Genomic DNA, 27,385 nt, shown 5'->3' with positions numbered 1-27,385 from the left:
TTTTTTTTTTTTTTTTTTTTTTGTTCTCGCCCGCATTTCTCCATGCGGTTATACTGCATGTTAGTAATTAAAGTTACGCAACATATAGTGTACATAATATAAATATTGCCATAGGCATTTAACTATAATTGCATAAATAAAATGTACATAACTTTTTAGCGATTCCTTACGTTTTTTTTTTCTGTTTTGATACATGCATTTTTAAACTTTTTTTTTTTTTTTCCTTAATTTTTTTTCAATGACTGAGAGGGAACTACCATTTTTTTTTTTTTTTTTTTTTTTTTTTACATTTTTTTTTTATATAGTTACATTTTCACCTGCGCGTATCTACATATATACATTTACTCAATCCTTACTTGCTTAGATGGCCATATGTATATAACCTGCATAATACATATTTTCCGAGCCCACTTCGGCCAGGGTCTCAACTCTACATAATGAAGCGGCTCTTGGCTTAGTTTGGCTTAGCCTTCTAAAGAGTCACCTCGGCAGCTTTTTTGTACAGCACGTTTTATGTGCAGTGCAGGAGCGTTGCTCGTGCATGCGTGATATATGGTTATTGAGAGAGCGACAGTTGGGGCACCAAGCTGTTGAACTACCAAGGGGTTGAGCTACTAAGCAGTTAAGCTCCTCCGTACTGGGGTACCCCCCCACACTTAACATACACCACCCACCCAGCGATCGCTGACCACACCGGGGCACCAACTGGTGCACGGATCTTCACATTCACCCCCCACTTTTCGCCCACCTCCACTACCAAATATGCGTCTGAATACCCTCTTTTACGCGTTTTCTTCTTTAATGGTATTCCATTTAAACGTCTTTTACAAGGGAACAAGGGTTAACTACGTTTCTGCATACATCAGTTCCATACACAAGTACACCAATTCCGGCAACAGCAGCAGCAACGTAGGCGACCATAGAGGCAACAACAGAGACCAGAACAACCCTAATAACGTAGATAATCACAAAATAAACGCCAACGGAGCATCGAACAGGACAATTGCCTCATACTTCAAGAAAAAGTTCCCTCAGATTTACCAGCAGAGCGGCGTCAGCTTCTCCACTGCTGCGGGAAACTCCACACAGGAAAACGGGAGGAATAGTCAAGAAGCCATTACACAACTAGAGCAACTGAGAAAAGAGGCCTCTCAGCAATCACAACAAAGTAACGATCAAGGAGAAGATAGAAACACCATGGCAGTCCCCATTGAACAGAGACTTTCAAATATAAAGAAAGTAATGCAAGAAAAAAACATCGATGTGTACATCCTAATAAACAGCGACGAACACAACTCAGAAATAATAAATGACAAGGACAAGAAAATATTATTTTTGAGCAACTACAGTGGAGCTGATGGTATCTTAATACTCACCAAGGACAAGCAAATTTTGTACGTGAATGCATTGTACGAATTACAAGCGCAAAAAGAATTAAACCACGACATTTTCACCCTGCGAGTTAGCAGAATTACCAACCGAGATGAAATATACGAAACAATTGCGTGTTTGGAATTTAACAATATTGCAGTGGATGGAAAAAACACTAGTGTCGCTTTCTACGAAAAGCTAAAGAGTAAAATAGAGTCCACTTATCCCGACAAAGTCGTGCAAGAAAAAATGATTTACGAAAAAAATATGAACCAAATTGAAAAGAATGGAAATATAAACTTCCTCATTTTAGAAAAATCCCTAGTAGACGTACCAAACAATCAAGTTAATAACAAACAGGTGTTCATACATGACAGAGTATATAACGGTGCATGTTCAGGAGAAAAATTAGAAAAATTAAGACAAGTATTTGCCTTCGATAAAAAAAATGTGGATAAATTATTACTCTCAGAGTTAGACGAAATTGCTTATATTTTAAACCTTCGTGGATTTGATTACACTTTTTCTCCTCTGTTCTATGCCTACCTCTACTTCGAGTATAATAGAGAAACTGAAGAATTTGAAAAAATGATTTTATTCACTAAATCTAAAAACCTCTCCCCGAGTTCCATCAGACACCTCAACACAGTTAAGGTCACTGTCCAGGAGTACGAAACTGTGGTCGAATACTTAAGGGACAACGTCGCTTCCAAATCCATGTCACTGACCAACGCAGGCAAGCAACCAAGCGCAGTAAATACACTCCCCTCCAAAGAAGTCACCCTAAAAGAATCCGATTCGCAGAAAAAATACGATATTTCTCTCAGCCCATATATCAACCTAATGATCTACATGCTTTTTAAAAAGGACAACATATTGCTCGAAAAATCTCCCGTACTTCACATGAAAGCAGTTAAAAGGGACGTCGAAATAGATAACATGATAGAGGCACATGTGCTTGATGGATTGGCACTTTTACAATTCTTCCACTGGTGTGAAGAGAAGAGAAAAACCAAAGAGCTATTTAACGAAACGGAAATGTCTTTAAAAAATAAAGTAGATTACTTCAGATCCACCAAACCAAACTTTATCTTCCCCTCCTTTGCAACCATCTCGGCCAGCGGATCAAATGCTGCAGTCATTCACTACGAAGTTACTGAATCTACAAATTCAAAAATCACGCCAAGCATTTTTCTCCTTGATTCTGGAGGACAATACTTACACGGAACCACAGATGTAACTAGAACTACTCACTTTGGAGAACCCACAGCGGAAGAAAAGAGAATCTACACCTTAGTACTTAAAGGACACCTACATTTAAGAAAAGTTATTTTTGCCAGCTACACAAATTCTATGGCCCTAGATTTTATTGCACGTGAAAATTTATTCAAACACTTCCTCGATTATAATCACGGAACTGGACATGGAGTAGGATTATTCTTAAACGTTCATGAAGATGGATGCTCCATAGGACCAGCTGCTGGTACTCCACTGAAACCTTTTATGGTACTTTCGAACGAACCAGGATACTACCTCGCAAACAAATTTGGTGTTAGAATCGAAAACATGCAATACGTAATTAGCAAGAAGAAAACAGACGACGCAGAATTCTACAGCTTTGAAGATTTAACTCTCTATCCGTATGAAAAGAAATTACTCGATTATTCTATACTCACCACTGAAGAAATTAAAGACATTAATGAATACCATGACAAAATTAGAAAAACTCTCCTCCCCAGACTGAAGAAGAATCCATCCGAATACGACGAGGGAGTAGTCAAGTACCTCATGGATATCACCGACCCGATTTCGATAAACTAAGTGGAAGCGCCAGGAGCGAGAGATAGAGCGGAATCTTCGTCAGGACAGGAAAAATTTCGGAATCATTTTCAGAACCGTTTTGTGCAAACGTCTGTGTACCTCAAGGTTCAGATTTACTCCTTTTTTTTTCATCCCGTCCTAATTTTTTTTTTTTTTTTTTTCTTTAACTCACACAAGTGCGATGTATAATTTTTTTTTTTTTATGTACGGTAAAAGTGTGAGCATATTTTTAAGGAGCATCCTTGGCCAACGGGCACTGCGCACAAAAAAAAAAAAAAGAAACATATGCGCAATTACAAATGAACTGACATACGCAAGTGCCTTTGAAATATGCATTCACCTTTGAAATGTAAGTTATGGAATTTTTTTTTTTTTTTTTTTTCTTTTTTTTTATTTTATTACACCTGTGTGCATCATAGACTTGTTGATTCTTTTCTTGCACACAAAATCATACTTAACTAAAACGTAAAAACAAATGTGGGTTTCGTTCCCACTGTTGAAATATAAATGTATGAATATAAAATGGGTGCGAAGTAGGCCAATGGGATGTGGAGTTCTCCCACTGTGCTACACACCAGGTGATGTAAATGAAACATAACCATTTGGAGCCATTATGGACGCGAAAAAATGAGACCCTAAGTCGCCATTTTTTTTTTACGCTTAAACATATGTTTCGGCGAGAGAGTCTTTCATGTCTACAACAAATGTATTCGTTCAAGCTGAGGGAGGTTTTATTTTATTTTTCTTTAAAAAGGAGGTAGAGCTGCTTTAGACACTCAACATGTGATCACATTTGGCATTTTTTTTTGTTTCTTCCCCCTTCCCACCCTTTTAGTATAACACAGCAAAATGGTGTCATAATGTGGGTTATACAAATCCACAGTTATGTAGACCTGCGCAGGAATATTTTCTCGTTATTTTTATTTCTCTCCCACTGCATGTAAACATAAGGCATTGATCAAATTTCACGAAGGGTTGTAATACGATTTTTCTTTTTTCATTTTCCTTCTTAACTCCATTTGACCCTTTCGACGCATACGATTTCATGCGACTTCGTACCATTTGGCGTCATGTAAAAGGTAATGCCACGTCAAGTGATGATATGTAATGCTGCCATTTTGTTGCGATTATTTTTTTTTTTTTTTTCCCTTCGCACAAACGCGGATTGAAATGCATACTTTTAATTTAGTGCGCATATTTTTCCGCATGGCATTTTTAATTTAATGACACTTTATTTACAAATAAATGCCATGCTGTCGTTACAAAAAGCTAGCTTTTGTTCAAATTTGACGTAATTTTAGTATTTGTAATTTGACTCTCTTCAGGTTTTTCATTCTCTTTCTGCTGCCCAGGAAAAGGAAAAGTTACAATAAATGTTTTTTTTCTTTTGTCCCAATTTTTTTTTCCTTTTTTTTCAACATCGGGGATAGTCTTTTTTTTTTTTTTTTTTTTTTTTTTTTTTTTGGTGAATTAATTGCCCTTTATTTTTTGCCAGCAGTTCAATCGCTTATATTACAGGTTACAAGAAAAAAAAACTGAACAATTTTAAATTTTACGAAAATGTTATTTTTAAATTGTGAATTAAGGCTGCTTAACCATTTTTTTCTTTTTTTTTAAGAGATCTCCCAGCATTTATATTTCACTACATCATTACATAATTAACCACATGCATGGGGGAATGAAGGAGTAACTGTACTGCGCATTAGCTAAACGGGAAAAAAAAAAAAAAAAACTTTTTCCCCCTTTGCGAGATAATCAACATTTATCTCCATCTCAATTGCCATAAAATCCATTTATGATGGCTACTTTCCTTTCGCTGCTTTGCAAAGGAAAGGGGGCAGCCTTGTCGGCAGCGGGAAGAGCACCCCTGTGCTTACCGCGCGTAAATGGAAACATCGTGAACAATGGCTATTACCCATGTGCGGCCCGAAGCTACAGTGATAATGTGAAGGACCATTTTAATAAACCCAGGAATGTTGGCTCGTTTGATAAGAATGAAAAAAACATTGGGACATCCATTGTAGGTAAAGCGTCCTGTGGTGATGTCATAAAATTGCAATTGAAAATCGAAGACAATGTGATTAAAGACGCGCGATTTATGGCCTTTGGATGTGGCTCCGCAATTGCTAGTAGCTCTTACGCCACTGAATTGATCAAGGGGAAGACCATAGACGAAGCCCTCAAAATTAAAAACGACGACATTGCTTCCCACTTGAGTTTACCTCCAGTCAAAATACACTGCAGTTTATTAGCGGAAGACGCGATCAAGCACGCCATAAAAAATTACAGAGAAAAAGTGATAAATTGATTAACCGCTGAATGGTGTACTGAACATATGTAACCCGAGGAAGGGGCCAACACAGAGCTTTTGTTTTCTTATGATATGTGAGGGTAGACAGCACCTGGATGCTTTCATTTGTAATATGGGGCGCTCATGGAGGTTTTGTTCTTTTTCATTTTGGAAACCCCTTTTTCAATCCATTCGTGAAGCAGATTTTATGTTCAACGCAGAAGACATATCACAACATATAACACCCAGCGAGAGGTGCGCAACACCAACAATTGACATTTTTAAACACGACATGTAATGTCCACAAACCCAACGGAAGCAAGAATGCCTTGGAGTATTTTGATGCATAATCAGGATGTGTATCAACTGTGTGCACATTACAACTGAATGCTGTAATTGTTTTTTCTTCTTCGTCCCTTCGTTTTCTTTTTATTGCGGTGCATGACGACACCATGAAGGAATTCGTTTAGCCAATTTGCGAACACTCGCAGAATTGTACATTCCACCTCCCCCCCGCCTCTAGCTCTTTCGACGCTGTTTTTCTTTTCGAAAGTTCAGCTAGGGGACCATTTGTAAACGCTTTTTGTTTTTTTTTCTTTTTTCTGTACCATATTGAGGTTGCCTATTTTGGACGTATCCACTCACGTATGCAGGTGTGCGTATGCATGTCCATGTGGCAGCTATTCACCCCTTTTTTGCTCTTTCGTGCTCTTTCAACTTTTTTAATTATTTCTATAATCGCAATTTGGTAAAACAAGTTTGTAAACAAATTTAATTTTCCTTTTTCAAATGAATTCGGCACAAGGGCAAAGTTGCCGCCATGTGCCATTTGCGCATGTAGACTTTTTTGTTATGCGCATATATATGGTTCACGTGGCAGGATGACGAATGCAATAGACGGGTCATCCCAAATGCTCAAAAAAAAAAAAAAAATAAATAAATAATGACGCAATTTATACGCTTAAAAAAACAAACCGTTACCGCTTTGTTACGAAATGGTTGTAGTTTGCTTAACTCGCATGAGCGAGTAACCATATTGGACGCAGCCTTATTCAGCAAGGATGGCCAGATTTGTAAAACACATTTCGCGGGAAATGTTACCGATTGGTTATGGGTACATTCTAGATTAGTGCAGATAAATTACCACACTTTTTTCTGCTGAGCCAATCCTTTTATACACGTCTTCTCTTCCTTGGCTTGGAGGCATTTAATCCACACTTGGGCAATCTAGGCTCATGAATAATTTGTGTAATGTTTAAATTGTTGGCATACATAGCTTGCAACACAGTCTCTACTCTCATGATTCTTCTAAATTTTATGTCGATACTGAATATTCCAAGCCTCCTACATTTTTTGGCAATATTTTCCCCTATTCTGTAGGCGCACCTTTCACTTTGTTGCAGTGTCTTTGTAAAGCCAACGTTTCCTGCAAAGGATCCAAACACTGTTTTGTAATTCTTACTTTTGTTAACAACCTGAACATGCACATTATTTTTAGATGTGGTAATTACAGCACGAAATGAATCCGTTGGTTCTATAATGAGATTATTTTTGTCCCTGTCGATGTTGTGAAATTCTTCTCTCTCTCCAAATAATTTATATCGTCTTTTATGGCCTTGGCAATTTTTAAGAGTCTCTCTTGTAATGTTCTTTTTTTTTTTATCCGGTTTTTTTACAACTTCTTTCAGATTCGTTATGGCCTTCACAGCGTCTTCTGATAGTGTTGTGTAACTTTTTCTTGGGGGACTCGTCCCGTTTATGAAACTCCCCTTGCACAAAAGTGTACACCTACTTGTGTTGTTACAGCATGTGGGGATCAGCTTCTCGTACGCTCTTAAAAAGGCTCCTTTGCGTATGGCAGAGATAACTCTAATCATTATTAAGTGAATTTATTTGTGTACATAACGCGTCGACGTGTGTGTGTGGGCGGGTGGGGAAGCACATGGAACGGTCTTCCCCTTTGTTCCTTTATCATCTAGCGGCTGCTCAGTGTCATCATGCACGTAAGTGGTTATATGCTTCGCTTTTGCCTTCACCCTATGGCTCTATGTTTTTTCCAAATAGGTTCGCCGTTACCATCACTGTATGTTTTTATTTCTTTTTTTTTCTAAACAGGTTAGCCAATTTCCACACGATGCACCTATCTGTTCAAGTCAATCGGCACTCCTCTATAAATTAAATGCGATGCGAAGCTTTTTCCCCCTGGTGGTGCCTAACCACTAGCGCGTGCTAAGTGCATACATTCGTGCGTGGTTGTTTACGCATAAGTTATTATAAAAAGTGCAGCCGCAAATTTTTCGTGCAATCTAGAGGAAGGGTTGATGGCCGCTGCGCCTGTCGGCAATCCAGAGGAGGAGAGTAGCTTCGTGTTTGTTCCTTCCACATGGAGATGTGCAATTAGCACGCTTACGATTTCCACGCAGGGCATCTCTTACTTTATCTTGTGCTACAAATACACAGTGGCCTCACTACATAGGATAACCTGTGCATATAACAGTGCGTTTACTTATGTTCCCCCAGCAAGGACGCGAAAAAAAAAAAAAAAAAAAAAAAAAGTGCACCCAGGAGAAAAATTTTGCGTGGCCAATTATAGGTAGCACATGGGCGCCGTCATATATGCTGTCAAGCGCCCAGGGGAAGAAAAAAAAAGCAATGGTCATGTATACATCCTGCTGCGTGGCTCATTTTTATCGCCTTTTCTACATGGTTAAATAGACCCTAACATTTTATCTCCTATGATATACTCTCATACATTTATAATTTCCCGTAAAAAATATCTTTTGTGGACTCTTACATAGTTGCTCGTACTTATCGCGTCGTTGCTTTTATTGGCCTCGCTTTAGAAGGAACCGGAGCTGCTTCCATCACGGCGACGACACTTTTACACGCCTCTTCCGAACGAGAGTTAAACGCAAACATAACCGCGCCACAAGGAATACCTGTATTCCCTGTCGACCCACACGTCAGTGAAAAAACTTCCTCACAACAATTCTCTCTCATGCTAAAAAAAACGAATGCAAAATTAAAAAAATAAAAATATTAAAAATATTAAAAAAAAAAAAAAAAGAACGAAGGAAACTCTATAATTGTTAAATATTGCGTTTAGTAAACAAACAAAAGAGGCAAATATTTATATCAGCGTCATAACGCCTGGAGAGTTATCCAACCCGAGGCAGCAGAGAAAAAGCAAACACTCGTAACGGTAAGCACAAAAAAGAGAACAGGTACGTGCGTCCATATATATGCGTACTTGTATGACTGTGTAGGCGCATCCCCGCATAAGCTTTCCGCGAAGGGGTAGGAGGAGCAGGACAGCTTTTTTCCTGCCCCACCGAAGGGGATATAAAAGAGTGAACATTTATACACACGAAAACAGCCTCATATAGGAGTTCCTCCCCCCATATCGGTGTTAAGAAGTCTATTCCGAGTGGGCGCCAAAAAGAAAAAAAAACAAAAAAAGGAATCACTCCTTGTGCTTCCCTTATCAGAGGAAGTTGTCCCAAGCTCCAAACGTGCACATCATATAAATTGTAAACTGTATATTTTTCCGTGTACCGGCCACCCCTCTTGCAGCAACTACCGCCGTGCGTATCCTTGCCCCCACTTCCGTATCTACCACTCCTCCACCTCTGTTCGAACAAAATGACGGGCACGTGTGACATAGGACTAATCGGGCTGGCGGTGATGGGACAAAACCTTAGCCTGAACATAGCGAGCAACGGATTTACCATAGGAGTGTACAACAGAACTTACGAGAGGACGGAGGACACAATAAAGAAGGCAAAGCAAAGCAACCTACCCATTTACGGATATGAAACCTTAGAGCAGTTAATAAAGAACTTAAAGAAACCCAGAAAAATTATTCTACTGATAAAAGCCGGACCAGCCGTAGACGAAACGATCAAAAATATTTTAAAACATTTTGAAAAAGGAGATATTATTATTGACGGAGGAAATGAATGGTATTTGAACACAGAAAGGAGAATCTCAATTTGTGAGGAACAGCATGTAGAGTATCTGGCCATGGGAGTTAGTGGAGGAGAAGCAGGGGCACGATACGGATGCTCTTTCATGCCAGGAGGATCCAAATATGCATATGAGAACATTAAGGACATTCTAGAAAAATGCTCAGCTAAGGTAGGCACATCACCGTGTGTTACTTACATAGGACCCAGGTCATCAGGCAACTATGTGAAGATGGTACATAACGGAATCGAATATGGAGACATGCAATTAATATCAGAGAGCTACCTACTAATGAAGCATGTTCTGAATTATAGCAATGAGAAATTGTCCGAGGTTTTTAAAAAATGGAATGAGGGAATTTTAAATTCTTATCTGATCGAAATAACATACAAAATTTTAGCAAAGAAAGATGATTTAACGGATAACCACCTGGTAGATATGATATTAGATATTGCTGGTGCGAAAGGAACTGGAAAATGGACCATGTTAGAAGCTATCGAGAGGGGAATTCCATGCCCAACCATGTGTGCAGCATTAGATGCAAGAAATATAAGTGCATACAAACAGTTGAGAATCAAAGCAGATAGCCATTTCTCCAATGAAATGAAAGTGTGCAAAGTAGCGGGTGAGGATTTGATCCATTTTGAGGACGATCTGTTAAATGCTCTCTACTGTTGCAAAATCATATCTTACACACAAGGATTATTTTTACTAAAGCAAGTATCAGAAGAAATGAAATGGAATTTGAACCTTGGAGAAATTTCAAGGATTTGGAGAGGAGGTTGTATAATTAGAGCTGTTTTCTTAGATCGAATTACTAATGCTTATAAAAAAAATGAAAACTTAGACTTGTTATTCCTGGATGAAGATTTTGCTCAAGAAATGAAAAATAAACTTCCTTCCTTGAGGAAAGTTGTTCAGGTAGCTACCAAGGCGTCCATCCCCATTCCTGCGTTTTCCGCTAGCTTGGCTTACTTCCAAATGGTGACCTCTAAAAATTTGCCACTCAATTTGGTGCAGGCCCAGAGGGACTACTTTGGTTCACATACCTACAAGAGGGTAGACCGCGATGGAGACTTCCACACCATATGGGAGTGAATCTCTTCCTCGCCTATGCGTTTTAGCCCCATGGGCGTGGCGGTTAAACTGTTTTAACCAAACTTGTACACATTGTTAATCATCCGGATGAAGCAAATAATCGATGCACGCTTCCTCTTACATGTCATGTTATTCCCTCACCGCATTTTTCGAAACGCACATTTATCTATTTTTCCATTTTACATACATTATAACTCCAAGAAATTTATTCAACAAAAAAAAAAAATTAAATTAATGACAAATTATATTCTTCCATAAGTGGGAAATGCGGCATATGTACATGGCGGGGGGTAAAATTCCAAGTGCTGGTAAAGCGCACGTTTCTTCCACGTGTTTAAAAATGGACACACACGGGTAGGAGCAAATGTTAGACGCATGAACAGCGCGCCCTCAGTGGACCTCTCACCGCATGACAATATGCTGGGCGGAAAAACGAACATATTCACTGTTAATATTTTCCAACGCTGGGAAGCACAAACGTGCCGACATCATGGCGCTAAAGAGCGGTGAACAGTTCCCAAGGCTTGAAGGGCCTCCATCCCTCGTTGTACATACACGAGGTGGACGCAACTCGGCGGACACAGCTCCTTGGGGGCTGTAAAAAACACAGGAATTCCCTTCAACGAAACAAAAAGTAGCTCAAGTGGAACGGATAATTGAGTAATGATAAGCGAAGAAATGTACTACAACTGTGACTTCCAAACTTGTTCATCCGGCCTACACGTATTCGCAAAATAAGTAAAACCCCACCCATGTGTTGTGCGCTTTTCTTCACTCGTTTATCTTTATGGAACAGTCTTCACCCTTGAAGCGGACTTAAGAAAAAAAAAAAAAATATTCATCCCATTTGTATTTGTGAGGTACTGTGTTCTTCCATAAATATTGTCTGTTCGAGTTGCTCCCTAAATTGTATTTCCATTCCGGGTCTTTCACCTGTGTTTCTATTGGCGCGTCTGCCTGCGAACATACACTGTAGACTCCTCAGGTATCTCAAGCCCTTCTCCATATCCTTAATCTTTACCCCTCAAAATGGACCAGCTCGTATACTACGTCATGGTGCAACACAACAGTATACAACCTATCATTGTGAGGCAACCACCCACGGTCATAATTCACACGCAACCGAACCCACCAATTACACTAGATCTGCCCCCACAAAATATCATCCTGAAAAATGATGAACCACAGCCTATCATAGTTAGACAACAAAATCCAAACATCATTATGCAACAGTCAGGGAACGAATTTTCGGATAACTCCAATTATGCCCTAAGCCTCAATCATCGAATGAAAGAACTCACCTCTATGACCAACCTTAATACGGTAATTCCCCAAGGCACAAATGAACCCCTCCTTGGAGTTACTACCCCCGAAATGAACGAGCTTACAGACCCTGCCTATATTTACTCTAATCAGTACATAACGACTCAAAATAAATCTCAGCCTATGAACAACATATATATGACCAGTGTCCCTCTGAACAATGATGGCACTTATTCGCCTTACAATGTGACCCTATATTCGAATAAAAGGGAGGACAACACGAAAAGCACTCCTTCAAAATATTAAAAGTCCAAAATGGGGGGTGAAGGAAAAAAAAAAAAAAAGGAACATAATATGTGTTAGCCTCCACAACTATGCCAGCACAGTCAAACACAAATAAGAGGGACACAACTATAATGTACACCTGCCACTTCTACATGTTTATGCGCGAGAAATGCTGACACATATAAATACACTCCATATGCGCATACACATGTGCAGGCCCCTTTTCCCTGATCACACATAATCGAACATGTTGTCCCTAACCACTTAGTCTAATATCTGAACAGATAGCCTCTTCAACACACACGCGGAAAAATGTCTAAAAGAGGGGCGTATACAGGGAAAGCGAAAAAATTATTTCATGGTAGATCAATACAGGGAAGAAATACGCGCCAATCTTTTATTGTCACATTTGTAGTGAGAACTTAACTCATTTGAATGTACCCAGTGAGGAATTTTTTTGTTGTTTTTTGTTTTTTTTTTTTTTTCTTCACTTCTCCTTATAAACATTTTAGTTGTGTTTGTTCTATCCCTTTATCATTTGTCCCATTTTTGTGGTTCATGTATAAAAAAAAAAAAAAAAAACTTTTAAAATTGTTTTCATCACATACAACTTTCGCTTAAGAAGGAATAGTTTTACTTTTTAATTGAAACCCTTGTGGAATATCCCTCCACTAATAAGATGCAACATATGGGGAATGTTGCGTTTCGTACCATCTACGAAGCACACGCACATTTGTGGACATCTTTTAAACAATTCTCCTTTTAATAGAACAAAATTGGCAGTTTTCCATTAAAAAAAAAAAAAAAAAAAATGAAAAACTGTACATACAAAATTACATTTATGCAAAATTATGTTTTCACAGCTGCACAAAAAGATATGCGATCAAGGTTTAGGGACATATGTCTAGATCGTGGCCAAGCCATGAAGACAAAATCGACACATAAACATGTTTAACCCTGTTCTGTAGCAGGCTCATTTATTCACTTTTGCTATACATGGATCTTTAAGCTAATATGAAAGTGTTCTCAGTGCCGTCTTCATCATCAAACAGGCTATTTGTGAGATCGGAGGAAGGGGAAAAATATACGCATGGGGGTCTGTTGCAGGTCTATATAAACGCATACCCCCACGTTGACACCCGTGCACGCTCACGTGGTAGCTTCTTTATATACTTATTCAATACATCAGATGGAGGCATCATATCCAGTAGAGTACCCCACACTGGACACTACTCCAGCGCTAATATTAATTAGCTCTACATGGCACCAGCGTGGGTTAATTCTGTAGATTCAGCCCGTCCCCTCCACATATACATGCAATAGAAACATGCTTCACCGCATCTGATCTACGTACATTTCTCCACACCTTGCTGCATTTATAATATATTTTTGTTCAAGGTGGTCATCATAGGGCGGGTCATATCTGCCAGCACTCCCTCTTGACACGCCTCTACACTCTGAACATAATTTGGCGCCGCTTCATTCTTCACCACTACATTAGGATTGGACTGCTTCACAAAAACGGATGTCGGTGGATTATTCTTGACTACGATGTTTGAGGGTGGCTGACTAAGAACCATTGCCGGTTGGGACTCATTCTGAACAACCACGGTTGTGGGCATTTGTACCAGAATAGGAGATGGCAACAACTGGTTTTTCACATATATTGGGGGTAGGGGCTCGAAAAAGATTGGCTGATGGTGATACTGCTGTATGTTTTCTGGGCATGCTTGTGGAACCATCACATTATGGTTGGGGACATACATTTGAAAGGGCTGCATTGAAACAACGTTCACTTTGTTATCTACTTGTGGAAAGAACTGAAAGGGTTGCATGGTGAATGTGGATTACTGGGGAAAAGTGTTTTCTTAAATTTGTTTATTTCCACGTTAGTATGTGCACATGTGCAAAATCAACGTTCGTGTGTGCAGACAAAGGGAGGAAGTTTTAACAAGGCGGTTATATTCTGAAGCAAAGTATTCCCAATTTGTGAATGGTTTTAAATTGAACAGAAGCAAATTGGAGAAATGAACAAAATTTATAAATTTAAATCGAAATTGTTTTATAATAATACATTCGTATACAACATAAAAAAAAAAAAAAAAAAAAAAAAATAGGTAATATGAAGAAGAAAATACAATTTTTGGTCTTATTAATTTACGACATCCCCGCGCGAAGTAGCTAGCTATTTTTTACAAAAAAAAAAAAAAAAAAAAAAAAATGTTCATGCGAAAAGTGCATAAAAAGTGTGCACATTTTTGTGCACAAATATGTACATACGCACATGAAGCGCAAGAACTACTGACTGTTCGCGCGAACTGTCCAAAGTGGTAAATGGACAACACGACTTGGTTAGAATCTTCGTGCAGAGCTCTCACGAAATACACATATGGATAACTGAGCCCTGTAGCTAAAGATTATATAAATTACAAATCTAACTTGCTAATTTGGCGAGCGCAGCGTTCGCATACTTAAATATATACATAGCTATTTTTTTGTTTCTTCTGGCTAGCTAATGAACTTTGCAACTTTCTGAAAATTTACCATGTCGTATGGCTACCTGTTTGGTAGTAATCACACGTTCGAAGGATGAACAGAACTCAGACAGGATTGTTAGGGACATGTAATACGTATAAAGAAGCAAAAATGACAAAATAAAAAAAAATAAGGAGTAAAACAAAAAGGGGCCATTTAATCCCCCGCTTGCCCCCATGTTAGCGACACATAAAAGGGAAACAAATTAAAAAAACGAAGCTCTCTTTTTTTTCCCCCCCCTCCTTTTTGCAAGCTCTTCAGATTTTTTCAAATGAAACACTTGCGATCGCACCGTCACACATATATATGGCGTGAATACAATAGTGTCCACATTCTGCACAGTAGCACAGTGGCCTTCGGAATGTATCACTACATATGGTTAATTAATTTTTCCAATTAAAAAAAATCGCGGCATGCTGGTAAAGAAGTAGTATGTATGTGCACGTGAATCTTCAGATGTTCGTCTTAAAAGTTAGAAGTGACGAAAGCGTGCCTTTTACGCATTCGTTCCTCTAAACACTTGAAAGAATAAAAGAATTGCAGCACAAATGGGCATTTACCTTTGATAACATCTTTAAAAACAAATATTTTCTCGAAAAATGATGAAACATGAATGTTCCCCTCTTTTTTTTCAAGCACATTTTAGCCTACATACAATAATGTGCATGTTTCATATACACAATGTCCTTCCCCCGTGTGGCTTGTGGACCCATATGTACAAAAACATTTGAGAATACATAACAAAAAATATTGGTAATTTTCCCCTAATTCACCGCGTAATTCTATTCCCCCCATTTGAACAATTCACCATCTTTACCTTTTTGTCGTATTCTCTAAAAAACTCCCTCATACGGTTGAAGTCGTTTTGATCCATGGCATTAAAAGAATTGTTCGTTTTGAGATCCTCTTGTAGAATTGGCAAGGTCAAATATTTTATGTCTTTCTTATTCCTCCTATTTAATATAATATGTGTATTTTTATTTTCTCGCATTCTTTTTAAGAATGGTCCAATGGAAAATACATTTTCTTTTATTTCCGTGCAGTATTCCATCAAGTTGTTAATAATATTCCTATCATTTATGTGATACTTATTTAGGAACCTTCCATAGAATTCATACTTGGTTACCTTTTCATTATGTATATAAATGCTGGGTACCAATTTTTCTCGAAAATGGAAACTCTCCACTTGCTCGTTAAAAAATTTAACTACTTGGATCGTTATGTTGTCTCTGGAGCCAGACAACAACGCATAATCTAAAATGTTAATCACTGCATCGCTTAGTGAGTACCTATTGACACACTCGTAGCTGAATTTGGCGACCTCACTCCACGAAAGCATTTCGAATATTCCATCACACCCTAACACTAAGATGTCGTCGCAATTTGCGTAAAAAATTTTTATGTCTGGTATGCACGTGATCATCGTCTCGTGGGGGTCATAAGGAACGCTGGTCCTTCCTTTGTAGTTCTACACAGGGGGTGTTGGGTTCATAGAAAAAAAAGGGAATTAATCTTATTTTTTTGCTAGCGCTGTGGATGCGCGCATGTCTATCCCCTTTTTTTTTTTTTTAAATTAAAAGGGAAAAACGTGTACCCAAGAAACGATCGCTACTATTCCATATTTCTGCATTTTTCAAATGGGGTGACATATTCAGAAGCTGCTGCTTACTTTATCCCCAAACGATCTGGATACGCCAATGTAGCCGAGTATCCTGCCATTTTCCACGAACCCTCCGATTTTGTCGATTCTCTCCTTTTCCTTTTTGTTGTATGGTTTGTGATCTTCGCTGAGGGAGATGAACGACCCATCCTTCTTGATTAGCATTGCCCGAGAGTCACCTAGAGTGGTGTAAACGCAAAGGAAGGGTAAGCATTGGTAGGTAATAAGTGATGGGTAATAATTGACAGGTACTAACTATTGACGATCATTTTAACGTTAGCGAGAAGACACAAAAGGGCAAAGGGCGTATGGACGATCATTTCCCAACGACGCGGCGACTATTTGACGTAACAGCGAAAAGTGTAAAAACGGACGCACATATTATAAGCTAAAAAATTTCACGGGGCTACCTAAGTTGCAAATGTAAAGCTTGAAAACATCCTGATTCATAACCTTTTCAATGATGGCAATGATGGCTGAAAAAGACGATGTGGGCATATATATATGCACTTCATGAAGAATGTCAATTTTGTGCTAATCCCTTCATGCGACACATTTCAAGGAGGCTCCTATATGCAGGTAGATTTTTATGTTCCCCTATTTTGAAATAAAAAAAAAAAAAAAAAGGCCTTCTAATTATTCTTACCTGTGGATCCACTATTGGCAAAATTGCTGTCTACAAAATGGGGTGAGTAAAAATGCGCAACATTTTGAACAGGCCAATTAAATCGGATTTACTCCTCATGCCGATGGGACACAACGCTTATGCACAATCATGCGTGTGTATAAACATAGACAAGTAGACAACACCGTGCGTTGTGCATATTCATGACAAAAGTTCGGTTCCTTCGAGTGATGAAGAACGCAAACACAAATTTGTGCTCGTGTGTACACCACTTTGCTTAAACCCAATTTTGGAGTCGATAATTTTTTTACTCACTTAAGATTTCGTTGTCCATCTGGATGCAGGCATCTGTTATGCTACGTGCGTCCAACGTTGCGCAGTTTCCTGATGGGAAAGAAAAAAAAAAAAAAGAAAAAATCGTTCTACGCAGTTGCAGGCATTTTCAAATTGGAATTGGCCATAAGTGGCAACACGAGAAAATATTTTATGGTCAAAAATAATTTTTAAAAAATTCGCTCCTTGCAAAGGTACCTATAAAATCCGCTATATTTCGAGCGCAGTATAAAGCTGTCTCTTTTCCTATATGGCTAAATTGTGAAAAGTAGAAAATGTGCATTTGGTGCTCATCCAGCGAATGTGAGGAGGAAGAAAAATAGGAGCACTCGCTGAACATGTGCTCTATGCGCTTGACTTCTCATTTGTGGAAGGAGCTGGATTGTTTCTCTTGTCCCTCGTGGCATTGTTTACCCATCGAATATTGTGCACAGCCTTAAATTAGCGGGAAGAAAAGTGAAACGGGAAAATGCGCAAATGTGTAGATGTGCGGACGTGAAGCTCTAGCACCACTCCCGCGAAAAAGAAATTGACGCATCCAGGTTATAACACTCCTGGGGGGACAATGCCTATTTATTATCCATTTCCAGGGACGCTTCATCCTACCTGCAGGAGGGGAAATTTTTGAGAGACGCCAAGATGACCGTTGCCTGGAAGCGGAGAGGGCAAGAAATGTTACGCCAATGAGTGGGGGCGTGTGAGGGCATACGTACATCTGCGTGTATCCGCGGTGCAACTCTTAGTGTGCCTTAGACACGGTAAAGCGAAAGGCGCTTTCATCAAAAAATGGGCAAAAGTTAAATAAATTATAATATCGCTTTATACGAAGCAAACAACATGTCAACAACAAATGTTTATTTGCGCGAGTGCTCGCATTTTATGTTGTTCTTTCACAGCGAGGGAAAAAAGAAAAAATAATAATAAATGAGACGCCACAACGACGTAGCACTGTAGCCTCGTCCACTACAGCAGTGTGACACCCTTCTAGAATGATAAGAAGTCGAGGGCACAATCTGTCCCCATGGAAACAAGCCTTACATCCTCCTCGGTTGCGCGATATCCCTGCATGGTCCCAGCACAGACATGGGTGTACCAACTCACAATTTCGGACACCTCCTTTGTACTTATCAAATTAAATTTACGCATGTTTGTAGTTGACTTGGGTAGGCAAACCTATTTTGTTGTCTAGTCACCGAAGAGCTATGCACATGTACATGCACATAACTATACATGTTCACATGATAGGCAAGAAAGGGCAAAAAATAAATGCCTCACAAATTGGTCATATCTCCTTCGAGTAGCACATTAAAAATGTAAGACTTCTTTTTTTTTTTTTTGCCAAATGGCTAGACAATTTTAGAAATAGAACTTTTACAGTTTAGAAAAAAAAAAAAAAAGAAAAAAAAGGGTAAGAAAAAGAAATAAACGGTTATGCTTTCCCCTTGCGAACCTAAGTCTATGCCTCCTAGGCGAAGCGTCTTTACCTCGGAAGTTCACGGGAGTGCTTCTGGTCTAGAGACAGCCCAAAATATGTGTACGTGGAACGGCACATGTATTCATATTTATGCATATATATGTATAGCTATGTATAAATAGGCACACGAAACATACCACATGCAACCTCAGCGCAGGGTACGCATTTTAGATTTTCTTCGCTCGCGCAAACACGCCAATTGTAGAGCTAAAGTAGTTGCGAAGGAAAAAATGAGAAATTACTTCCGCGCATAAGTGAACTGCTTTTTTTTTTTTTTTTTAATGTAGAAATTTTGGGAGGACTTAGGCCAAACTGCACGGAAGGCGGTGCCCCAAACATGTGCATATTTTGTGAAATGTCTGTAGTACACACGCACACATATATATATACCCTCTATGGGGGGTAGAATCTCTTTGCACCTTGTGATAGCTGAAGAGGAGGATTCGTCAGATGGCTTTTCCTTAGCGATTATTCATAAGTGCAGTATTTGTTTGCCCTCCTCTGCATCTACTCCATGTGAATGACAAAACGGGAAAGGGTTAGTTGCGTAAGGCAGCCATTTCGAACCTTTTTCTTTCAAACAGAAAGTGCACACCTCTTATGATGTTACGCGAAAAGGGTGCAAAAAGGTATCGAATCCGTTTGTCGCATATTACGTGTGTCTGCCCTATGTGTGAACAATTTTGTAACACATCTAAACGGTAAAGCGAGAAAAAAAGAAGAAACACACACAAAAAAAAGAGCCAAAAATGATATGAACATTTTAGTAGCGCATCACGCAACATCATGACATTTGTAGTCCACGTCAAAACATAAAAAGGATCTACTATCAAGTGGAACTAAGTAAAACTAAAACGGGAAGAGTCATGCACAGCGCGTACCGCGTCACCCCACCTTTTTTTTTGTTTTTTTACTTTTCGTCCTTTCTAGCAAGTGGAATAAACAAAAAAGGGCAACCCATTATTCTCTAGGTATACAAGCGAAGTGTTCACTTTTGCAAAACAAAATTTGACGAAACGTTCACGCATATTTGGAAGACGTTCGAAATGTTTAAAATGGTGGAATGGGACAGCACTGTGTGTTCTATCGTGTCCCAAAAAGAAAAAAAAATACAAAAAAAAAAAAAAAAAGGATAATAATCATAATGATAAATTTTAAAATTTCAAATTTTAAAACAAGTAAGCATTTTAATTGCATTATATTCGCAGTTTTTGAAAAATAAGTTATTGTCCGAAGATACACACATAAAATTAGTAGACCCGTGAAATTACCAACAAAGAGTCGGTTTCCCCGTCCCCAGGCAATGGCCCCAGGTGGAAATGAATTACGAAAGGAACAAAATTCCTTCTTGGGAAAATGCCTAGCACGTGTTGTACATTGGCAAGTGCATTTTCTCTTCGTCAAAATTGTCACTACATTCATCGCAGTAGTTCTTGGAAAACGATTTAGACCCCCTTCTCGACGATTCGACTTTTTGGTTATAAAAGAAAAGATCCTTTTTTAGGTTATCCAAATTGAGTTTCTTGTCCAGTTCGATTTTGTGGTGGTGTTCTGGTCCTGGATGTTCGCTCCTTTTGCGCATTATACAGCTGGGGATATTTTCTGACTCCACAGGTCCCTCCTGGACTATGTTCTCGGAATCTCTGCTGCTTCCCCTTTCTAGGACAGCATCTCCTGGGGTTGCCCGAAACAAGGGGTCATCGAGGTCCCGCTCATGGAACAAGTCATCAAATAAGTCCACAGATAAGTCGGCAAATTTATTCGTCCTGATTAATGTGTTCCTATTTATGAGCCCACTTCTATATGAGAAGGAAATATTATTCGTAGTAGCGGGTTCCCGCCTCTTACTGTCCTTACTACTAATCGGTTTTAACTTTAGACCGATTAGCAGCATGAGGACGGAGAGGAAAAAGATCACGAGGGGGGTAGTGACATAGGTAGATATGTACGAAAAAAATGATATAAAAATTGCGCTAACGGAAAAAGAAATTACTTGAAGAAGAGCAGTACATAAATTGGAATTGATGGGATAAATTCTTATGGACGCCATTTCAACACATATTGGCTGTAACGGACCAGACCAAAAGCCGATTAAACTTAAAGTAAGAATGATCACAATGGGATGTGCAGTCAGATATAGTAACACGCAAACGAACATAATCATGCATACACACATAAGAATTAGGAGCTTAAAATGGGCACTACTAGCATTCAAGCATACTAGTACACTTCCGAGTATTGTGTTACATATGAATAATGATCCAGCTAGGGAGAAGTAATTTTTGCTTATCATTTTTTCTCTCAAAACGATAGACATATCTGCCGAAAAACTACTAATTAAACATTCTGAATAACAAAATATGATTAAAATTTTTATAATTTCCTCCTTTGTTAATATATTTTCAATTTCTTCCTTCAGGTCCAGTAAAAATCGTCTTAACTCTTTCAAACATATGGTGATTTTATTTTCGCTTATCCCTTCTGCTGGACTGTCCATACATAAGTAGCACGTATCAAATTTTTGATCTTCTTCAAGCTTGTAAAAATTTGGATGAAATTCCATGTCGAATGATGATTCTGCGTTGGATAGCACAGAACTACCAATCGTGGGAGAGGGTTTATTTTCAAAGCAAAATGTTACCATCACACAGCCGATAAAGCTAGCCAAACAAATGTGACTCAGTAGCACTTGTATGTCTTTCTCATTTATTACCACTAAGGGGACATACAAATAAATTATTGCTGTGCCTAACGCATTCGAAATTATAGACACGCTAGTAGATATGATTCGTTCCTTTTCTGGAAACCATACCAGGGAAACTTCCGGAGGAGCATTCACAAAAATTATTTGACCAATTGATGATAGAAATTGACCAAGCATAACAACCGTTAAGTTCTCCCAGTATATGTACCTTAACAAACACCCCATGAATTGCAGCAGGGAACTACACACTACGTTGCTTCGTAGCGAGCATTCACTTAACAAGAAGGACAGCGGGATTGAAAATATAGAATATATAACCAGGTAAACCTGAGGAAATATATTATTCGAAATTCCGTATAATTTGTACGTGAACGTGCTTATTGGCGAGAATGTGAAACATATCAGGTTGTCTACCATGCAGCAGTAGGAAAAAAAAAACAACATCAGCCATCTTCGTTTGTGCGGCGCATCTGTTGGGGGGAGGGAGCAAACGTTGGAGGTTATAAAAAAAAAAAGAGGGGAAAAAAAGGAAGTATACGCGAAATGAGCACAACCCATTTGTTAAGAATATGAGAGCAGCCAGGTCGTGTCATAAAAAGAAATTTTCTTAAAAAGAATGGGCTCAACGTTTGGCCCATCATGGATTTTTTCCCTTATACCTACTAATTCGTAGCGTCCTTTCATCGTTTTTCGAATTGTGGGTAACGTCTAAGCATGAACAGTTGGAAGGGAGAGCAAGTTTTCCTTTCTTTTGTTTCATACAGTAATTTTTTACTTTATTTTGCACATATTCGACTATTCCATACACGGACTCTATTCCGATATTTACTTTATTTAGCGTTTGCTGTCATTTTCCTTTTCCTTTTATTTTATTCGTATAATAAACAACATTCCGCTGTGGTTATGATCCTGTACCCCGTTTGTGGAAATTAATCGCCAAAGGTGAGAATTACCGCCGCCCTCGAGTCTGCATTTCCCGTGCTGCGCTTAATTGTACCTGACATAATCGTTTACCCACAATGCCTCTTCGCACACCCCAACGAAATGACTTGAAACTATGTAAAAAATGGCTGAAAAATAATGCTCAGCTAAGCTTCCTGACTGGCTAGCCATTTTGCATTTTTTTTTTTTTTTCAAGATAGTTATTTTTTTAAGCACTATTTTGGCTATTCAGGCAAGATAGAAAAAAAAGGGATGAGCAAAAACCCTCAGGGGCACAGAGCCATAGCTAAGTGTATACACATGCATACGCATATTTGTACGAACAAACAGACGCACGCATTTTTAGCTATGCGTCAATTTTTGAAACGGGCAAGGAAATGAAGGAGTGAAGTCTAAGCAGTATGTAGTGAAGCACGTGTCAAAATGAAAAGACAAACTGACATTCAACAAGTGCTGGCAAACTTCGAATTATTTTCAGAACAATGCTAAACGGATTACTACACACAACGAAAAAGCATAAAATACAAAAAAAAAAAAAAAAAAAAAAAAAAAAAAAAAAAAAAAAAAAAAAAAAAAAAAAAAAAAAAAAAAAAAAAAAAAAAAAAAAAACATATATAATGGGAGATGAAAAAAAGCCTATGCAATTCTCCGTTCATGTTTACTTCAATAAAAACAGAATGGTCAATTTTTAAATTTGCTCAAAAGTCTTATGTACCAAGAAGTAACACTTTAATGGACGCAAAATGGGAATGATAAACAAAAAAAAAATGATCATTATGTCTTAATTTTTAATAACGGCACATGTATATATTCGAATTAGGTTAAAGTATATATTTGCGAAAAAGAAGAACAGGAGGGGTGCAGGGAGGCACGACATATACTTCTGGGCCTTCCATATGCATAACTGTATATATATACACGCATAATTGTACACCTTCCCCGAGAACATATCAAAGATGGAAGACGCACAATCCTGTTGTTCATTTAAAAAGAAAAGGGTGATTTTTATACAAATGAATCAAAAATGGGGGTTCCCTCCTGAACTCACATATACCTTAGCATGAACGAGCTGATAAACTAATACACACGTCTGCATATATGTGGACGCGTGTGTCTTCACCAATACGCGCCCTAACAACCTTCCGTTGGCTCGGATGGGGCAAAAAAATTACGCTTCTCTTTCACTGTAAAATAAGGTAGCCAATGATTAGGCACTACTCTCAGAGACCTCTGGAGAAAGGCAAATCTACATGGTGTTCTTTTTGCACTCTAAACTAAAATCCGTCAGTACGCTGTTGTCACACATCTGGGAGGTAAACCAGTTTATGTACTTCTTGGAGGAAAGAGTAATTTTGTTCTTTAAAAGTTTTTCATAGTCACACAGTTGCTCAATAAATCCTATGTTCGGGCAGATGGTCTTCTTCTCCATTATAAAGTTGAATGCTTCAATGAGGCAAAAGTTCTGCACGGCAAAAAGCACAAGCATAGGCACAGACACAAAAGGGAGAAGAAGGGGGGAAATGAACACCTTGCGTTAGACACAGTGCCAGTGTGGAACTGTCTGAACGTTCAGGACTTTGTGAACACATGGCTAAAAGCCGCAGAGGGGAGAGAGAAACATCATTGTAAATTTGTTCACGAAAAAAATACCTGCTTTTCCATCAGATAGGCTATGCATATTGTGGGCGATCTGCTGATCCCTTGGCTGTAAAAACAGGGGGTGGCGAGAGTGTCTATTGGCGCATTGATTGATACGAAACGGGGTATACTCAAATGAGCTGCATCCAGAATATACACCAAAATGGATATTATATATGGATGCACACACAGGCACACGTGCATCATAAGGGACAAAAGAAAATAATAAAAAAAATAATAACTGAAAACGAAACAGTACCAGCATGAGATGAGAACGCCCTGCTCGTTCTGAACATACGAATGAATAAAATTATTGGATTCCTCAAAGTAGGAAGATATTTGTTCCATACCAATGTCTTCCAAATTAATTCGTAATTTTGCAAACCCATTTGGGACTTTATCTTCAGGGTACTCCAAATAAGTGCAACATATTACCAGCGCTTGTATGTTATTCTCTTTAAGATTTTCAACATGAGCTATGTCATCCCTGTCTCCCAAATATAGATATGGTAATATTGGAATCATTTAATTCGTGGAGTGAACAAAATGGTTACTTGTAACGGAAGGTATGTGTACTGCTACTACTACAGCCAGGTGTACGTGCACGTTTGGCGAAGGCATAAGTATGCATGTGTGCATCTAAGTAAATATGTGCGACAGAAGTAAGATGATATGGGCGAATGCTAGCGCCTTGTTTATATATATCTGTTCCCTTAATATCTGCACTTTCTTTACAATCTTGTATAGAAAGAAAAAAATATACCCTCATCTGCGAGCTCAGGATATGGACAAGAAATATCTCCAACCTGGAGTCCGATCGCTTTCGCAAAACGCACGCACGAAGAAGGGCACTTATCTACATACACATGCGCAGAATGTAGTTATACACACACGTATGACATTATTTCTGAGGTGTAAAAATGTAGGAGGTGCGCTCTAAATAGGACTATTCAGACATATAACACAGAGAGGAATGCAAAACAAAGCAGTGGCACAGAAATGGAGGGAAAAAAAAAAAAAAAAAAACAACAAAAAGCATTTATTTTATAACACGCACGCTGGAGTGACAAGCTGGGATTGGCTTTTTTTTTTTTTTTTTTTTTGCGTGTAAATAAATAAGCAAGACCTTGAAAAAAGAATTTAAAAAAAACAAAGAAGAAAAAAGCTAAATACGTAAAACTACACATCAACACGTGTGATAGTCAGTTTTTGCGTGCTCACACGCCTCATGGGTTAAATTCTTTTTTGTCCTTCACTACTTCCTTTTATCTATGTGTCTTATAACTATTCGTGCGCTACTGTTTTTACCCGTTCGTGCTACATATATATACACCTACCCATGCATAGACTACTTTTTTTACCTACTGGTGCGATTTATATATGCGCAGTCGTTGTGCGCTTTTTTTGCTCGTTTTCTTTTCTCTCTTGGTTTCGCTTTTCTTTCAATTTGGATTCGTTTGGTTCCCCTGTATTTTCATTTTAAACGTAATTCTGTTTTCCAAATACGTATGGAAAAAACTTGTACAGGTTGGAGAACATGAAAGCAGTGTGGCCATGTTAATAAGAATAGTTTGAAAAAAAAAAAAAAAAAAAACTGAACAAAAATTAGAAGTAGGTCACTATTTTTAAAAAGAATAAAATAAATAAGTGAACAAGGAAGGCATTTTGGCTCATGGAAAAAAAAAAAAAAAGATCGAGCCCTGAATTGAAAAAAAAAAAAATTAAATGAGAGTTAACCCAAAGTGAGTCAAAGGAGCGCCAAAAAAAAAAAAAAAAAAAAGCGCAAAAAAAAAAAAGGAAGAACAAAGGGAAGTGCTGAACGTGAAAAATGCAGATATGTGAAAAAAGCAAAAAACTGAAAAGATAAAAAACCGAAAATACATAAGGGTTAAAAAACCAAAAAGCAAAGGAAAAGGCAACCAACCGAATGGTTCCAACAAACTTCAAAAACGTACGTTTTATGGAATAGCACCTCCAAACACTTGTCCACGTTACAGACACGAAAAGATAAAGAAAAAGGGACGAATGCAATGCGCAAATGCCAATCAAATTGTTGTTAAAATAAACTTGCCATTTTTATACACACCAAAAAAGAAAGCTCCTATCTGTTTGAATATCGTCCTGCATTTTTGTGCCTTACTCCTTTGCGCAAGAGAAGGAAAAAAAAAGAAGAAGAAAACAAGGCAACTGCGTGAGCGAACTCTGATGTATGTGCTATAGCTGTGTAGTAAAATACCCCGTAGTGCAACTCTCTATGCATATGTAGCTCCCAACATAACCGGCACACGTGAAATATCAAGAATAGAAACGTAAAAAATGTGGACACCCATGTTTTTGTTTTTTAGGGGTTCCTTTTCTTCCTTCTTGATAACCCAATTGGTGACACAGTAACAAAACCTTCCTGTGTCAACAAAATGAATAAAGAGAAAATACCGGGAACAAATGAGAAACACGAAAAAATAAAAATTCTGTTCAAACAAGTAATAATTCATATAATGGTTTTACGTGTATACATAAAATGTAGCGCCTTCTACTGTCCATATTAATGTGTGACGCGTTACGGACGTGTTCTCATCGGGATTGTTTCACGATGTCGTTAATGTAACGAACATAGTTGATCATGTCTCGTAGCTTATCCTATACGCCTTGTGCGCGTAACCGTCACGGATTTAGGAAAAAACGAATAATGTGCTAAACTAGGGGGGTAAATAAAAAAAAAAAAATTCTCATGAAGGCGACCTGTTGCGCACATAAATAGACGTTGATTTTTTTTCTTGTTCTTTTGTGTTCGTACCGCTCATAAAAGAACACCTTCTTACACCCCCCACGAGGAGATAGAAGAGCGCTTAAACGAAATCAGTAAAATGCAATATAAAATCTTGAACTTAATGTGCGATAATGAAAATTTATTATAAAAAGAAATACACGCTGAATAACTAAATGTTGCAGAGGGTAAAAATGAGTAAAAAAGTGGGCCTATTATATATGCACACACGTCTGCATAAAGTATGCAAAGAGAAAAAAATAAAATGTCTTGTGTAGGCATGGGAGTTCACTTCGTAAAATATAATGTATTGTTAATTGCGAAACAAAAAGGCAAACATATGATTTATGCTTTTGAGGAAGAGCTACTCACAGGCGGGCTTCCGCAAATTCACGAAATAGAAATAATAGAATTTATTCCAGGCATAACGCACAGCAAGGGTGCATGTATGTGTTTATGCGTGTTACCTGGGCGTGCTGCGTGCACGTGAGTAAAAGCTACGCAAAGCCCGCAAACATATCTATGTAAATTTTGCCTAAAACATGGGTACCAAAAAAAAAAAAAAAAAAAAAAATGGATCATTTTGCATTTTTTTTTTTTTTTTTTTTTTTTTTTT

General features: G+C 38.3%; 9 protein-coding genes across 9 annotated transcripts; 4 read left to right on the top strand and 5 right to left on the bottom strand.

Annotated features, from left to right (window-relative positions):
* Window positions 1-762: 762 nt before the first annotated feature.
* On the top strand, window positions 763-3,192 carry AK88_03415 (uncharacterized protein; the record flags this gene model as incomplete). Its single annotated transcript, XM_012481032.1, has 1 exon — window positions 763-3,192. The coding sequence occupies one exon, from the start codon at window positions 763-765 to the stop codon at window positions 3,190-3,192; it is 2,430 nt and encodes an 809-aa protein (XP_012336455.1).
* A 1,795-nt stretch (window positions 3,193-4,987) lies between these two features.
* On the top strand, window positions 4,988-5,500 carry AK88_03414 (FeS cluster assembly scaffold IscU; the record flags this gene model as incomplete). Its single annotated transcript, XM_012481031.1, has 1 exon — window positions 4,988-5,500. The coding sequence occupies one exon, from the start codon at window positions 4,988-4,990 to the stop codon at window positions 5,498-5,500; it is 513 nt and encodes a 170-aa protein (XP_012336454.1).
* A 1,154-nt stretch (window positions 5,501-6,654) lies between these two features.
* On the bottom strand, window positions 6,655-7,359 carry AK88_03413 (uncharacterized protein; the record flags this gene model as incomplete). Its single annotated transcript, XM_012481030.1, has 1 exon — window positions 6,655-7,359. One exon carries the CDS (start codon window positions 7,357-7,359, stop codon window positions 6,655-6,657), a length of 705 nt encoding a protein of 234 aa, XP_012336453.1.
* Window positions 7,360-9,124: 1,765 nt separating this feature from the next.
* Window positions 9,125-10,546, top strand: AK88_03412 (6-phosphogluconate dehydrogenase (decarboxylating); the record flags this gene model as incomplete). The annotated part of the gene is made up of 1 exon (XM_012481029.1): window positions 9,125-10,546. The coding sequence occupies one exon, from the start codon at window positions 9,125-9,127 to the stop codon at window positions 10,544-10,546; it is 1,422 nt and encodes a 473-aa protein (XP_012336452.1).
* Window positions 10,547-11,575: 1,029 nt separating this feature from the next.
* On the top strand, window positions 11,576-12,115 carry AK88_03411 (uncharacterized protein; the record flags this gene model as incomplete). The annotated part of the gene is made up of 1 exon (XM_012481028.1): window positions 11,576-12,115. The coding sequence occupies one exon, from the start codon at window positions 11,576-11,578 to the stop codon at window positions 12,113-12,115; it is 540 nt and encodes a 179-aa protein (XP_012336451.1).
* A 1,355-nt stretch (window positions 12,116-13,470) lies between these two features.
* AK88_03410 (uncharacterized protein) lies at window positions 13,471-13,929 on the bottom strand (the record flags this gene model as incomplete). The annotated part of the gene is made up of 1 exon (XM_012481027.1): window positions 13,471-13,929. The coding sequence occupies one exon, from the start codon at window positions 13,927-13,929 to the stop codon at window positions 13,471-13,473; it is 459 nt and encodes a 152-aa protein (XP_012336450.1).
* Window positions 13,930-15,398: 1,469 nt separating this feature from the next.
* AK88_03409 (uncharacterized protein) lies at window positions 15,399-18,393 on the bottom strand (the record flags this gene model as incomplete). Its single annotated transcript, XM_012481026.1, has 9 exons — window positions 15,399-16,097; window positions 16,299-16,468; window positions 16,700-16,765; window positions 16,936-16,965; window positions 17,230-17,298; window positions 17,446-17,501; window positions 17,662-17,682; window positions 17,854-17,897; window positions 18,286-18,393. 9 exons carry the CDS (start codon window positions 18,391-18,393, stop codon window positions 15,399-15,401), a joined length of 1,263 nt encoding a protein of 420 aa, XP_012336449.1.
* Window positions 18,394-20,081: 1,688 nt separating this feature from the next.
* Window positions 20,082-21,842, bottom strand: AK88_03408 (uncharacterized protein; the record flags this gene model as incomplete). The annotated part of the gene is made up of 1 exon (XM_012481025.1): window positions 20,082-21,842. One exon carries the CDS (start codon window positions 21,840-21,842, stop codon window positions 20,082-20,084), a length of 1,761 nt encoding a protein of 586 aa, XP_012336448.1.
* Window positions 21,843-23,613: 1,771 nt separating this feature from the next.
* On the bottom strand, window positions 23,614-24,530 carry AK88_03407 (uncharacterized protein; the record flags this gene model as incomplete). Its single annotated transcript, XM_012481024.1, has 3 exons — window positions 23,614-23,829; window positions 24,018-24,072; window positions 24,265-24,530. The coding sequence occupies 3 exons, from the start codon at window positions 24,528-24,530 to the stop codon at window positions 23,614-23,616; spliced, it is 537 nt and encodes a 178-aa protein (XP_012336447.1).
* Between the last annotated feature and the right edge of the window lie 2,855 nt (window positions 24,531-27,385).

The sequence above is a fragment of the Plasmodium fragile genome (genome assembly GCF_000956335.1).
Source record: "Plasmodium fragile strain nilgiri unplaced genomic scaffold supercont1.39, whole genome shotgun sequence".
NCBI lineage: Eukaryota > Apicomplexa > Aconoidasida > Haemosporida > Plasmodiidae > Plasmodium > Plasmodium fragile.
This window is presented reverse-complemented; position numbering and strand designations above follow the sequence as displayed.